The 12,302-nt window shown below is 65.2% G+C and overlaps 1 protein-coding gene across 1 annotated transcript in view; it reads left to right on the plus strand.

The window, feature by feature from the left end:
• The window catches only part of SDK2 (sidekick cell adhesion molecule 2), a 45,730-nt gene that overhangs the window by 27,497 nt on the left and 5,931 nt on the right, over positions 1–12,302 (plus strand). Inside the window, exons 4-35 of the mRNA XM_058852417.1 lie at positions 763–910; positions 1,605–1,738; positions 2,650–2,761; positions 2,947–3,137; positions 3,382–3,465; positions 3,535–3,729; positions 3,885–4,001; positions 4,104–4,271; positions 4,469–4,571; positions 4,760–4,936; positions 5,023–5,159; positions 5,317–5,464; positions 5,532–5,672; positions 5,748–5,929; positions 6,113–6,228; positions 6,830–7,025; positions 7,207–7,305; positions 7,608–7,799; positions 7,884–8,005; positions 8,084–8,193; positions 8,323–8,473; positions 8,587–8,824; positions 8,900–9,015; positions 9,131–9,320; positions 9,499–9,597; positions 9,780–9,974; positions 10,052–10,253; positions 10,405–10,508; positions 10,616–10,705; positions 10,788–10,922; positions 11,873–11,929; positions 12,132–12,233. Coding sequence (XP_058708400.1) covers positions 763–910; positions 1,605–1,738; positions 2,650–2,761; positions 2,947–3,137; positions 3,382–3,465; positions 3,535–3,729; positions 3,885–4,001; positions 4,104–4,271; positions 4,469–4,571; positions 4,760–4,936; positions 5,023–5,159; positions 5,317–5,464; positions 5,532–5,672; positions 5,748–5,929; positions 6,113–6,228; positions 6,830–7,025; positions 7,207–7,305; positions 7,608–7,799; positions 7,884–8,005; positions 8,084–8,193; positions 8,323–8,473; positions 8,587–8,824; positions 8,900–9,015; positions 9,131–9,320; positions 9,499–9,597; positions 9,780–9,974; positions 10,052–10,253; positions 10,405–10,508; positions 10,616–10,705; positions 10,788–10,922; positions 11,873–11,929; positions 12,132–12,233 — 4,551 coding nt within the window. The remainder of the gene's footprint in view (positions 1–762; positions 911–1,604; positions 1,739–2,649; positions 2,762–2,946; positions 3,138–3,381; positions 3,466–3,534; positions 3,730–3,884; positions 4,002–4,103; positions 4,272–4,468; positions 4,572–4,759; positions 4,937–5,022; positions 5,160–5,316; positions 5,465–5,531; positions 5,673–5,747; positions 5,930–6,112; positions 6,229–6,829; positions 7,026–7,206; positions 7,306–7,607; positions 7,800–7,883; positions 8,006–8,083; positions 8,194–8,322; positions 8,474–8,586; positions 8,825–8,899; positions 9,016–9,130; positions 9,321–9,498; positions 9,598–9,779; positions 9,975–10,051; positions 10,254–10,404; positions 10,509–10,615; positions 10,706–10,787; positions 10,923–11,872; positions 11,930–12,131; positions 12,234–12,302) is intronic.

Below are 12,302 nucleotides of genomic sequence, written 5' to 3' on the forward strand. Positions count from 1 at the left end.
GCATCCCTGGGGTGACGCTGAGAATGTCCTGCGATTTAAGGAGGAGATGAGAGTGCCGAGGCCAGGGATGGTGGCTCTGTCCCCCGAAGGGACCTGACCCTCTCTGGCAGCCCTTGTCTCCGGGACAGCCCCAGTCCCATCGCCTTAAACACCTCCTGAGGAGCAGTGACAAATCAGGAGGATAATGAGAAATTAATAAGGCAGCTGTGCTAACAACTAATGATAATGGCAAAGTCGTTAAAAAAGGATTCTTTACATGTTTTTAATTACAGCAATTAAGGAAGTCAATAAAAATCCCCTGTCCCACCCCCCTCCTCCATGCCCCCCCCGCTTCCCTCAGTCTCCCACAAGTGCTGAGTGCTCCCAGCCTGGGATTGCAGGGTGAGGTGGGGCAGGTGGAGTCAGGGTCATGCTGGGATGCTCCCGGCACCGGGACACGGGATGGGGAGCGGAGCGAGGCTGGGGAGCCCCGGGACCGGGGAGCCCCGGGACCGGGCCCTCCCTGCTGTGCCTGCAGCCTGTCTGTGGTGGGGGACACTCGGACGGGGGTCCTGACCCAGCGCAAGGGTGATGGGGCTCCAGGTCCTTCATGGGGATCCGGTGGGATCTGAGCCGCCCCAAATCCCCCACCCCGAGCCAGCCGAGGAGGGCACCGGGAGCAGCCCCATCCTCCGAGGAGCCCACCCCACAAACCCCAGACCCGGGGCTGGCTCCCTGGGCGCATCCCCAGCCCCTGGCACGGTTCTCTCCGCTGTCCTGCAGACATGGGGAGCTTCGAGGACAGCGAGACGCAGCAGAGCGTGTCCCACGGCGAGGCGGCCGTCATCCGTGCGCCCCGCATCGCCAGCTTCCCGCAGCCCCAGGTCACCTGGTTCCGAGATGGACGGAAAATCTCCCCCAGCAGCCGCATGTGAGCACGCCCAGGATCCCCCCGGAACCGCCAGGATCCCCCCGGAACCCCCAGGAACCCCCCAGCATCCTGCATTTCCTCTCGTCCCCACGCTAAGGGTGTTTAACCAACACCTCGAGCGCACCGTGCTAAAGCCCCGGGACACGCCCGGTGACCAATGGCTCTGTTTGCCACCAGAGAAAGGGATTCCTTAACAAAAACTGAAAACAAGAGGGAGGAAGGCTGGAGAGAGGGTGGGATAGAGCCAAGCACGGCACACACGCGTGTGCCAGGTGTCCGCACGGAGCTGTGGCAGATCCCGGTGCTGCCGGAGTCCTGGCAGCCACAGCCTGCAGGAATTGAATTTGTAACCCCCATTATGCAGGAATTGAAGTGGTCTCCTTTCGATTTGCAAAGCGGGATTGAGGAGATAAAACTCCTTTATCTCATATTTAATGGCAAAAAAACATATTCCCCACAGCATTTTATGTTTCCAGCAGATTAGGTCGTTCCATTAAGTAAAAAACGGGAAAAAAAAAGAGAAATCCTGGGAGTCTGCACCATCCTGTGGGCTCTGCTTGGGCTCAGGGAATCCTGGGGTTGGGCAGGTGGGGGAGAGGAGGGGGTCCCGTGGGGGTGCCCCCAGGCAGGTGAGGGTGCTGGGTGGGGACTGGGGGTCCCAGCTCGATGTGACCAGCTCCCCGTGCTCCCCCAGAGCCATCACGCTGGAGAACACCCTGGTCATCCTGTCCACGGTGGCCCCGGACGCGGGGCGTTACTACGTGCAGGCGGTGAATGACAAGAACGGCGACAACAAGACGAGCCAGCCCATCACCCTGAGCGTGGCCAGTGAGTGTGGGGGGCACTGCCCCCCTCCCCTGCCTCGCCCCCAGATTTCATTTGCAGTAAATCTCTTCGGAGGCTCCGGCTTCTGCTGACTTAACAGTTCAGCCGGCTCGGAATTTATTTAGGAGCTGGTGGCTGTGCTGCAGGCGCTGGTGTGTCACAGGCAGCTGCTCCAGCTGCATCCGGCCGTGCCCCGGGATGGGCTGCGGGATTTGGGGTGCGCAGGGGGGGCTGCAGTGTCACCCCATGCACACCCCACCCCTGGCCGTGTCCCCCCGTCAGCTCCCGGTGCTCTGGAGCTGCCCCTGCCTGGGGACCACCCCTGTGGCTTCGTCCCCCCAGTCCCTTTGGGCCCTCCAGGAGCTCCGAGGCTCCCCCAGCCCATTTGGTTGGTGACAGCCCATCCCATGGGACATGCCCTGAAGTGACACTAGCCCTGCCACGCTCTCCCCCATCTCCCCTCCTGCTGCCCCACAGGGTTGGGATAGGTTATCCCTGTCTGTGGCGGGCTCTGCCTGTCTCCCATCCCCATTAATCTGTTTTTCCCATCCCTCGGCGTCCTGGAGCTCCATAAACATCCCGGAGCCCCTGTTTATGGATTCAGCTCCATCAGCAGCTTTCGAGCCGATCGCGTTTTTACAGCGCCTACATGAGGGTTTTTTATTGTTGCCATCATTTTGCTTTATGGACTCCTTGCTCCCTCCTCCCTGCTGTCACCAGCCTGGTGGCCCTGCCCGGGCGTGCCGGGGCTCCCATGGCAGGACACACCTTAGGGACACCTTGGAAGGCATCGGGTCCCTGTCACCTTTGTCTCCTCCAGGCTGAGCAGCCGGGGATTTGGGTGCCCTCCCTGGGGACACCCCAGGGTGGGCAGGGGGTGCTCATGGCTGTCCCTCTGGCCTCCTTCTCCCCAGACGTGGGTGGCCCGGCCGATCCCATCGCACCCACCATCATTGTCCCACCCAGGAACACCAGCGTGGTGGCCGGGACCTCGGAGGTGACCATGGAGTGCGTGGCCAACGCCAGGTGAGCCCTGGGGTGGGAATGGGGATGGGAATGAGGATGGGGAATCTCCCCGCTGGCGCTGCCTAGCCTCGGGGCTGGCTGCCCCTAAATCTGTTCCCACCACGCTCCTGGAACCTGTGGGATGGAGGGAGGTGGGATCCTCCAGGGAAGCTGGAGCTGGCTCTTGACACGCCCCTGGCCCCCAGGCCGCTGATCAAGCTGCACATCATCTGGAAGAAGGACGGGGCACCCGTGTCCAGCGGGATCAGCGACTACAGCCGCCGGCTGACCATCCTGCACCCCACCCTGAGCGACAGCGGCTTCTACGAGTGCGAGGCTGTGCTGCGCAGCAGCAGCGTCCCCGCCGTGACTGCCGGAGCCTACCTGTCTGTGCTGGGTGAGCTCCTTTCCTGTCCGTGCTGGGGGAGCTCCTTCCCTGTCCGTGCTGGGTGAGCTCCTGTCCATGGACACCTCCCTGTCCGTGCTGGGTGAGCTCCTGCCCATGAGCAGCCCAGACCACGCCAGCTGGGGCAGGCTCAGCCCCGGGGTTGGGATGGGAGGTGACAGGAGGGACACTGCTCAGCCCAAGGACCCTGGGGAGAGGCTCTGTCCCCGTTCCTATTCCCTGGTTCCCTCGGCAGAGCCCCCGCAGTTCGTCAGGGAGCCGGAGAGACACATCACGGCCGAGATGGAGAAGGTGGTGGCCATCCCCTGCCAAGCCAAGGGTGAGCTGCTCCCCGGCACCTCCCGCTTGCTGCCACCCCCCCGTGCCTGACACGGCTGTACCCGTGCAGGTGTCCCCCCTCCCGAGATGGCCTGGTACAAGGACGCTGCCCTCCTGCACCTGGAGAAGCTGTCCCGCTTCCAGCTGCTGGAGGACGGCAGCCTGCAGATCAGCGGGCTGGTCCCCGATGACACCGGAATGTTCCAGTGCTTTGCCCGCAACGCGGCCGGCGAGGTGCAGACCACCACGTACCTGGCCGTGACCAGTAGGTGCCAGCCCCCCTCTGCCCAGGGAGTGGGTGATGGGTGGGATGTGCCCCTGGATCAGTCCCACAGGGGGCTCAGGGACCCCAGGAAACTCTTCAGGGTCAGGTCCAGGCCGGGAATTCAAGGCGGGGCTGTGCACCTCTGTGCCCCACAGGCATCGCCCCCAACATCACGCGGGGTCCCCAGGACAGCGCGGTGATCGACGGCATGTCCGTCATCCTCAACTGCGAGACCTCGGGGGCGCCGCGCCCGGCCATCACCTGGCAGAAAGGTAAAGGGCTGGGGACAGGGCTGTCCCCCGAGCCTCGCCGTGGGGCTCGCTGAGCGCAGCAGCGGTGGCCGCGGCGCTGAGGGGGCTCTGCCGTGTCCCCAGGGGAGCGGGTGCTGGCCAGCGGCTCCGTGCAGCTGCCGCGCTTCACCCTGCTGGAGTCGGGCAGTCTCCTGGTGAGCCCCGCGCACCTGCCCGATGCTGGCACCTACACCTGCCTGGCCACCAACTCCCGCGGCGTGGATGAGGCCTCTGCCGACCTGGTGGTGTGGGGTAAGGGACGCGCGGTGCGCCCGTGTCACCTCAGCCGGGAGAGAGGGACCCTGCCTGGCTCCCCGGGGTGGGATGGAGCTCTCCGGGGGTGGGTGCTGGGTTTGGTGGGTGCAAACGGGCGCTGTCCCTGCTGCTGCCAGCCCCGCGGTTCCTTCGGTGGTGGCAGCTCCCCGGTGTTTCATTGTGTCCCCCCGCAGCGAGGACACGCATCACCGACCCGCCACAGAACCAGAGCGTCATCAAGGGCACCAAGGCCGTCATGAGCTGCGGGGTCACCCATGACCCCAGTGTGGATGTCAGGTGGGTGAGAGGGTTGGGGAGTCCAGGGACCCCCGGCTTGCCGCCCCGGCTGCTGTCACCGCTGTCCTGGGGAGGGAGATGGGGGGGTCCTCCTCCTCGGCCCCGCGCTGGTGGTCCTGCAGTGCCACCTGGTGCCCTGCGACCGCTGGGGGCTGCGGGGCACCAGCGCACCTGGGTGTCCCCGGCAGGTACGTCTGGGAGAAGGACGGGGCACCGCTGGGCCCCGAGAGCGGCCCCCGGGTGCGCCTGGACGAGGTGGGCACCCTGCACATCTCCCAGACCTGGTCGGGTGACATCGGCACCTACACCTGCAAGGTGATCTCGGCCGGGGGCAACGACTCGCGCAGCGCCCACCTCCGTGTCCGGTGAGACCCCTCCTCACCCCGCCCGCTCCCCCTGCCCGGGGCTGTTCCCCTCCCTCCCTCCTTCCCTCCCTAACCCCCCTGTCCAGGCAGCTCCCCCACGCCCCCGAGAGCCCCGTGGCCGCCCTGAGCCCGCAGGAGAAACGGGCCATCAACCTCACCTGGGCCAAGCCCTTCGACGGCAACAGCCCCCTGCTCCGTTACGTCGTGGAGGTCTCCGAGAACAGTAAGGGGCTGCTCCCACCCCCCCGGGCACTGGGAGATGTCCCCAGAGTCACCCTGGTCACCTCAGGGAGCTTGGGGATGCCGGGCCTCTTCAGCTGGGCAGGGGACCCCAGTGTTCTGCAGGTCAGGTCCCCACCCTGCTGTCCCCTCCTCCCCAGATGCACCCTGGACCGTGCTGCTGGCCAGCGTGGACCCCGAGGTGACATCAGTGACAGTGCGGGGCTTGGTCCCCGCTCGCTCCTACCAGTTCCGCCTGTGTGCCGTAAACGACGTGGGCAGGGGACAGTTCAGCAAGGACACGGAGAGGTGAGTCCAGCCGGGGGTCCCGGGGGGGCTGCTGACCCTGGGTGCTCACCCTGCCCCACCCCTGCAGGGTGTCCCTGCCCGAGGAGCCGCCCTCTGCGCCCCCCCAGAACGTCATCGCCAGCGGCCGCACCAACCAGTCCATCATGATCCAGTGGCAGCCGCCCCCCGAGAGCCACCAGAACGGGGTCCTCAAGGGCTACATCATCCGGTGGGTGCCAGCCCAAGGGTCCCCAAGCTGCTGTTGGTGGGGACAGTGGCAGCTCTGACAGCTGCCGGTCTCCAGGTACTGCCTGGCCGGGCTGCCCGTGGGGTACCAGTTCAAGAACATCACCAACGCCGAGGTCAACAACCTCCTCCTGGAGGATCTCATCATCTGGACCAACTACGAGATCGAGGTGGCCGCCTACAACAGCGCCGGCCTGGGGGTCTACAGCATGAAGGTGACAGAGTGGACCCTGCAGGGAGGTAGGCAGGGATGATCAGGGGTGGGCAGGGCAGGTGGGCACCCCAGCATGGGAGGCAGGAGGATGGGTGTGGAGGTCCTGGGGGATTGGGATGTGCTGGGAAGGGATGAGCCGGGGTGGGCACCCCGCTGGTGGAGGGGACCTTGTGGAGCTGTCGCTGTGAGCTGTCCCTTCATCCTGGCAGTGCCCACGGTGCCTCCAGGGAATGTGCAGGCTGAGGCCACCAACTCCACCACCATCCGCTTCACCTGGAACCCCCCCAGCCCCCAGTTCATCAACGGCATCAACCAGGGCTACAAGGTGAGGGTGATTCCCAAAAACAGAACAGCCTGTGGGGAAAGCTTGGTCAACCTCCACAAATTGTCTTGGCTCCTCCTTGCCGAAATCCCACATTTTAATTGGATCTCTCCTGACTGTTAAAATAATATTTACTATTATTTAACACTTGCATGGGTTCGGAGTCTCCCATGCTCTGTAATTAATTCCAAATTGCAATTAATTCAAATTTACATTAATGAAATTGAATTAAAACATTAAACTTGTGTCTTAATCCACTCGAAAGAAGTTCGGGAATTTAATTGCCGCTGGATGAGATAACCAGCGTGAGTAGGATATTTAACATTCTTATTAAATGCCACTTAGTATTTTTGATTAGTATTTTTAGGGCCTAATTAGTGTTTAATTAAGTTGCTAGAGGCTATCTTGCACAATACCAATTAAATGCCCGGCCATCCCTCCTGGATGCGGGCAAGGGGGGATCCCACGCCGTTATCGACGGAGTTAATCACAGCTCCATAAACAGTGCCGTTAATTGATCGTTAATCAGCGCCGAATTAATAAGAGGAGGCCGGAGATGGTCACGGACATTGGGAGTCTCCATGGCGGTTCCCTTCTCCCCCAGCTCATCGCCTGGGAGCCGGAGCACGAGGACGAGGCCACGGTGGTGACGGTGCGGCCCAACTTCCAGGCCAGCGTCCACGTGGGCTTCGTGGCGGGGCTGCGCAAGTTCACCGAGTACTTCACCTCGGTGCTGTGCTTCACCACGCCCGGGGACGGCCCGCGCAGCCCCCCGCAGCTGGTGCGCACCCACGAGGACGGTACGGGGAGGCTCCGACTCCCGCGGGATGGACCCTGCCCGTCCCCCCGGTTCCGTCCAGCTGCCGAGCCCCGGGATGCCCCGTCCAAGGGGAGCCCCCTCCCCGCTCGCTCCTCGCGGGGGTCCCGTGGGTGCCGAGGGCTCCTGCGCTTGGGCGCTGAGTCTGGGTGTCTTTTGGGCAGTGCCTGGCCCTGTGGGACACCTCAGCTTCAGTGACATCCTGGATACATCCCTGAAGGTCAGCTGGCAGGAGCCGCTGGAGAAGAACGGGATCCTGACGGGTAAGGGAGCACCAGCAGCGGCTCCGCCATCGGTGCCTTCCCCACAGCATCTCCCCCTTTTCCTGTCCCGTTCCCACTGTGCAGCATCTCCCCCGTGTCCCATCGCCACCCCACGGCATCACTCGTGTGTCCTTGTCCTCCCCCACGGCATCTCCCCATTGTCCCACCCCTCAGCATCTCCCGCCTGTCCTGTCCCACCCCTGTCCCTGCACAGCCGCTGGGGTGGGTGACACGGGTTGACACCGAGGTGACATGGGGGTGACACAGGGGTGACATGGGGGTGACACGGGGGTGCATTCCAGGCTACCGGATCTCGTGGGAGGAGTACAACCGCACCAACACGCGGGTGACGCATTACCTGCCCAACGTCACTCTGGAGTACCGCGTCACCGGCCTCACCGCCCTCACCACCTACACCATCGAGGTGGCTGCCATGACCTCCAAGGGACAGGGACAGGTCTCCTCCTCCACCATCTCCTCAGGGGTCCCCCCAGGTGAGCACGGTGGTGGTTTTGGGGTGCTGTGCGCGGTGCTGGGGGCAAGCGGACGGTGCCACCCACCCTGCCCTGTCCCCACAGAGCTCCCCGGTGCCCCCACCAACCTGGGCATCTCCAACATCGGCCCCCGCTCCGTCACCATCCAGTTTCGCCCGGGTTATGACGGCAAAACCTCCATCTCCCGCTGGCAGGTGGAGGCACAGGTACAGGGGGGCTCGGGAACGAGGCTCAGGGGGTGTTTGGGGGCAGCTGACCCCACTCACCCCACTGCCATCCCACAGGTGGGCCAGAACGGCGAGGCTGGGGCGTGGGGGCTCGTGCACCAGCTGGCCAACGAGCCCGACACCCGCTCCATGGAGGTGCCCAACCTGAAGCCCTACACCTACTACAGGTGAGTGCCAGGGCGGCGCCGCGGTGCCATCCTTGGGGGAACGGAGCCCTCTTGTCCCCCACCGTGACCTCCCCCCAGGGGACTGGAGCCCTCTTGTCCCCCACCGTGACCTCCCCTCTCTTCTCTCAGTTTCCGCATGCGGCAGGTGAACATTGTGGGCACCAGCCCCCCCAGCCTGCCCTCCCGGAGGATCCAGACCCTCCAAGCCCCCCCGGACATGGCCCCTGCCAATGTCACCCTGAGGACGGCCAGCGAGACCAGCCTGTGGCTGCGCTGGATGGTGAGGGACGGCCACGGGTCGGGGGGGGGGGGGGGTCTGTGCCTGCATGAGCTGAAGGGGGATGGAGCTGGGGGGGCTGTGGGACATCAGGAGTGACAGCGCCTGTCCCTCAGCCCCTCCTGGAGCAGGAGTACAACGGGAACCCCGACTCGGTGGGGTACAGGATCCGCTACGCGCGGGCGGACGGGCGGGGGCAGCCGGCGCTCCACGTCATCCGCGACCGCGTGGAGCGGGAATTCACCATCGAGGACCTGGAGGAGTGGACGGAGTACCGGGTGCAGGTCCAGGCCTTCAACGCCATCGGCTCCGGGCCCTGGAGCCCCTCGGTGCTGGGACGCACCCGGGAGTCAGGTACCGCTGCCCCCCCGGGAGTGGGCACCCGCCTGGGCCAATCCGGCCACTGACCCTCTCTGTCCCCGCCCGCAGTCCCCTCCTCCGGCCCCAGCAATGTGTCGGCAGTGGCCACCTCCTCCAGCAGCCTGACGGTCCGATGGAGCGACATTCCCGAGGCTGACTGCAATGGGCTCATCCTGGGCTACAAGGTGAGCTCCTGGCCGTGGCCAGCGCAGCTTTCCCCTGCCCAGGCTGTGCTGCCCCAGCAGCTGGTGCCCCCCAGAGCCAGCCTGGCCCGGCTGTGCCACACGGGCTGTGTTGCAGGTGCTGTACAAGGAGAAGGGCTCGGAGGTGCGCGCCCGGTTCTGGCTGGCCGAGGGCAATGCCTCCCGCAGTGCCCAGCTGGCCGGGCTGGACAAGTACACCCTGTACGAGATCCGGGTGCTGGCCTTCACCAGGATGGGCGATGGTGTGCCCAGCCGGCCTCCTGTCCTCGAGAGGACACTGGATGACGGTGGGTGGCAGCAGCTGGGTGGGCTGGGGTGGTTCCCTGGGTGCCTAAACCCATCCTATCCCTGTTCTTTGGGGCGCTCCCTCTCCCCCTGACCAGGACACCCGGGGCTCCCGTTCCCAGGGGATAGGATCTGGCACTTTCCCCCACTTCCCAGTGACTCCAATCTCTCCCTCCGCAGTGCCCGGGCCCCCCGTGGGGCTCCTCTTTCCTGAAGTGAGGACCACCTTGGTGAGGCTCATCTGGCAGCCGCCGGCAGCACCCAACGGGGTCATCCTGGGTAGGTGGGAGCATCCCGGGCACGCCGCGGGGGGATGCAGAGGTCGCCGTGGGGAGGCAGACATCAGCTCCCCGGGATCCCCCGAGCATCTAGGAGCCCTCAGGGGTGACGTTCCCTGCTCGGATGTCGGTCCCGGGCTGGTGTCCCCTCCCCAGCCCCAGCACTGCGCTCCCTCCCCGCAGCCTACCAGGTCAGCCACCGCCTGAACAGCTCGGCGGTGACCGCGGCCGCCGTGGAGGTGCTGGAAGCCAGCGCCCGGCAGTTCACAGCCACCGGCCTCCAGCCCGAGGCCACCTACCTGTTCCGTGTCACCGCACAGACCCGCAAGGGCTGGGGCGAGGCGGCCGAAGCGCTGGTGGTCACCACCGAGAAGAGAGGTAACGATGGGGGGCCTGGCCGGCGGCGGGGGGCTGGCGGTGTCCCCGCAGCGCTCCCAGCCCCTCGCCTCCCCCAGCCCGGCCGCAGCCCCCCGGGAAGCCGCTGGCTCAGCAGGAGGAGGTGCGGGCCCGGAGCGTGCTGCTGTCCTGGGAGCCGGGCAGCGACGGCCTCTCCCCCGTGCGCTACTACACCGTGCAGAGCCGAGAGCTGCCCGACGGGGACTGGGCTCTGCACTCCGCCCCCGTCAGCCACAACGCCACCTCCTTCGTCGTGGACAGGTGAGGGGCTGCTGGGCGATGACGCTTCGGGTGGTTTCCCCGTGCCTCAGTTTCCCCGCGTGACGCGAAGCGCTGGTACAGGGTGGGAGGGAGGGAGGATCGGGGGTGACCCTCTGGCTGCCCCGTCCCCACCGCGCTCCGCTCCCTGCAGGCTCAAACCCTTCACCTCCTACAAGTTCCGTGTGAAGGCGACGAACGACATCGGGGACAGCGAGTACAGCGAGGAGTCGGAGTCGCTCACCACCCTGCAGGCGGGTCAGCACCTCCTGGGGCAGGGCCAGCGGCCACCCCCGTGCCCAAAGGAATTCCTCCTTCGCCCTGGGCATCTCCGCAGCCTCACCACCCTCTTTCCACCCCCACAGCCCCCGAGGAGGCTCCCACCATCCTCTCCATCACCCCCCACACCACCACGTCGGTGCTCATCCGCTGGCAGGTACCGTCCCCTCTGCCCCGCCCTGGCAGGCGGCACCTCGGGGTGCCAGGGAGCCCTGGGTCAGAGCAGCCTCTGAGTGCCTTCCCTGGCTCCCCTTGCAGCCCCGGCTGAGGACAAGATCAACGGGATCCTGCTGGGCTTCCGGCTGCGCTACCGGGAGCTGGTGTACGACAGCCTGCGGGGCTTCGCCCTGCGCGGCCTCGGCCACCCCGGCGCCGGCTGGGCCGAGCTCGCCCGTGAGTGCCCACGGCCCCAGCGACCCTGGGGACAGGGGCTGGGGTGACCCGGGGGTGGCAGGAGGGGACCTGAGCGGCGCAGCATCCTCTGCTCCACAGCATCTCCCGGGTACCAGGGTCAGGCTGTGCCCCCTGGAGCTGTCACCAGTCGTCACTAGTGGACACGAAGTAGGAAATGAGGGTTCATATCACGGCAGCCGAGGTTTTATTTTCTCAGGAGGTGGAAAGTCCTTATTTCGGGGGTTTCAACACTTTTTATGAGGTGTTCCGATACAGGTTAACCCGATTGGTACAAGGAACAGCACCTCTCTCATCCCATTGATGGGACAAGAGGAAAAACATTTCACAACATCTGTGTCATTGTTTTGAGAGCTAAAATCTTATTTACACAACAGTCTTTGAGAGAGAAAATTTTCCCAAAAGACTTCCCCTTGGGAAACAGATCAGCCACCGATAGGCTGAACCCTCTCACGTTCAGAAAATCATATCCACCACTGGTTCCCTTGTGCCACCAGCTCTGTGGTCCCCAGCGTTCTCTTGTGTTGTCACTGGCTCTGTCCCACTGTGTCCCTGTAGCTGAGGTGGCCACAGATCTGAGCCAAACACGGGCTGTGTGACATCCTGCTGTGTCCAGGTGTGCTGCTGTCCTCAGCCCCTGCAGGGAACAGGCTCACATCCACTCTGGGGGCGCCAGGGACACGAGTGATGAGGGCAGAGCCCAAGACAGGACCTGGCCCTGTCCCCCGTGGGGACCCCAGTGCGCAAACCCGGCTCCTGCCACTCAGGGGCTGCAGGATGGAAAGGCTTCTCGGTGCTGGGGCACCTGGGGGTGCCAGGGCCCTTCAGGGGAGCCCTGGCCCGCCCTGGGGTGGGGGCTGTGCTGGGGTGGGGGGCTCAGGGACAGGAGCCCACCCCTGCCCTGCACTAACCCCTCCTGCTCTCCTGCCCAGCCGTCTATGCCGTGCACAACCTCAGCGAGGTGTCCCTCACCCAGTACGAGCTGGACAGTAAGTCATCACCCCCTGTGCCCCCCACCTCCCGCTGTGTGTCCCCCACTGCCACCCCCGTGTGTCCCCCACTGCTGGGACCCCTCCAGCTGCTCCTTGGGGGCACCCCCCTCTTCCCAGCAAGGGGGGCTCTGCCGGGTCCCCCGGGGGGAGCGGGGCTGCCCCGGCTCGGGGAGGGTCCCACTCGCCCTTTGTCCCCCAGACCTGAGCAAGCACCGGCGCTACGAGATCCGGATGAGCGTCTACAACGCCGTGGGCGAGGGACCCCCCAGCCCTCCCCAGGAGGTGTTCGTGGGGGAAGCGGGTGAGTCCTGGCAGGGCTGTCCCTCCCGGGGGCTGCAGGAGGGGGGCTCGGCTGTCCTGGAGCCCCGCA

This window comes from Poecile atricapillus, chromosome 17 (genome assembly GCF_030490865.1).
Source record: "Poecile atricapillus isolate bPoeAtr1 chromosome 17, bPoeAtr1.hap1, whole genome shotgun sequence".
Lineage (NCBI taxonomy): Eukaryota > Metazoa > Chordata > Aves > Passeriformes > Paridae > Poecile > Poecile atricapillus.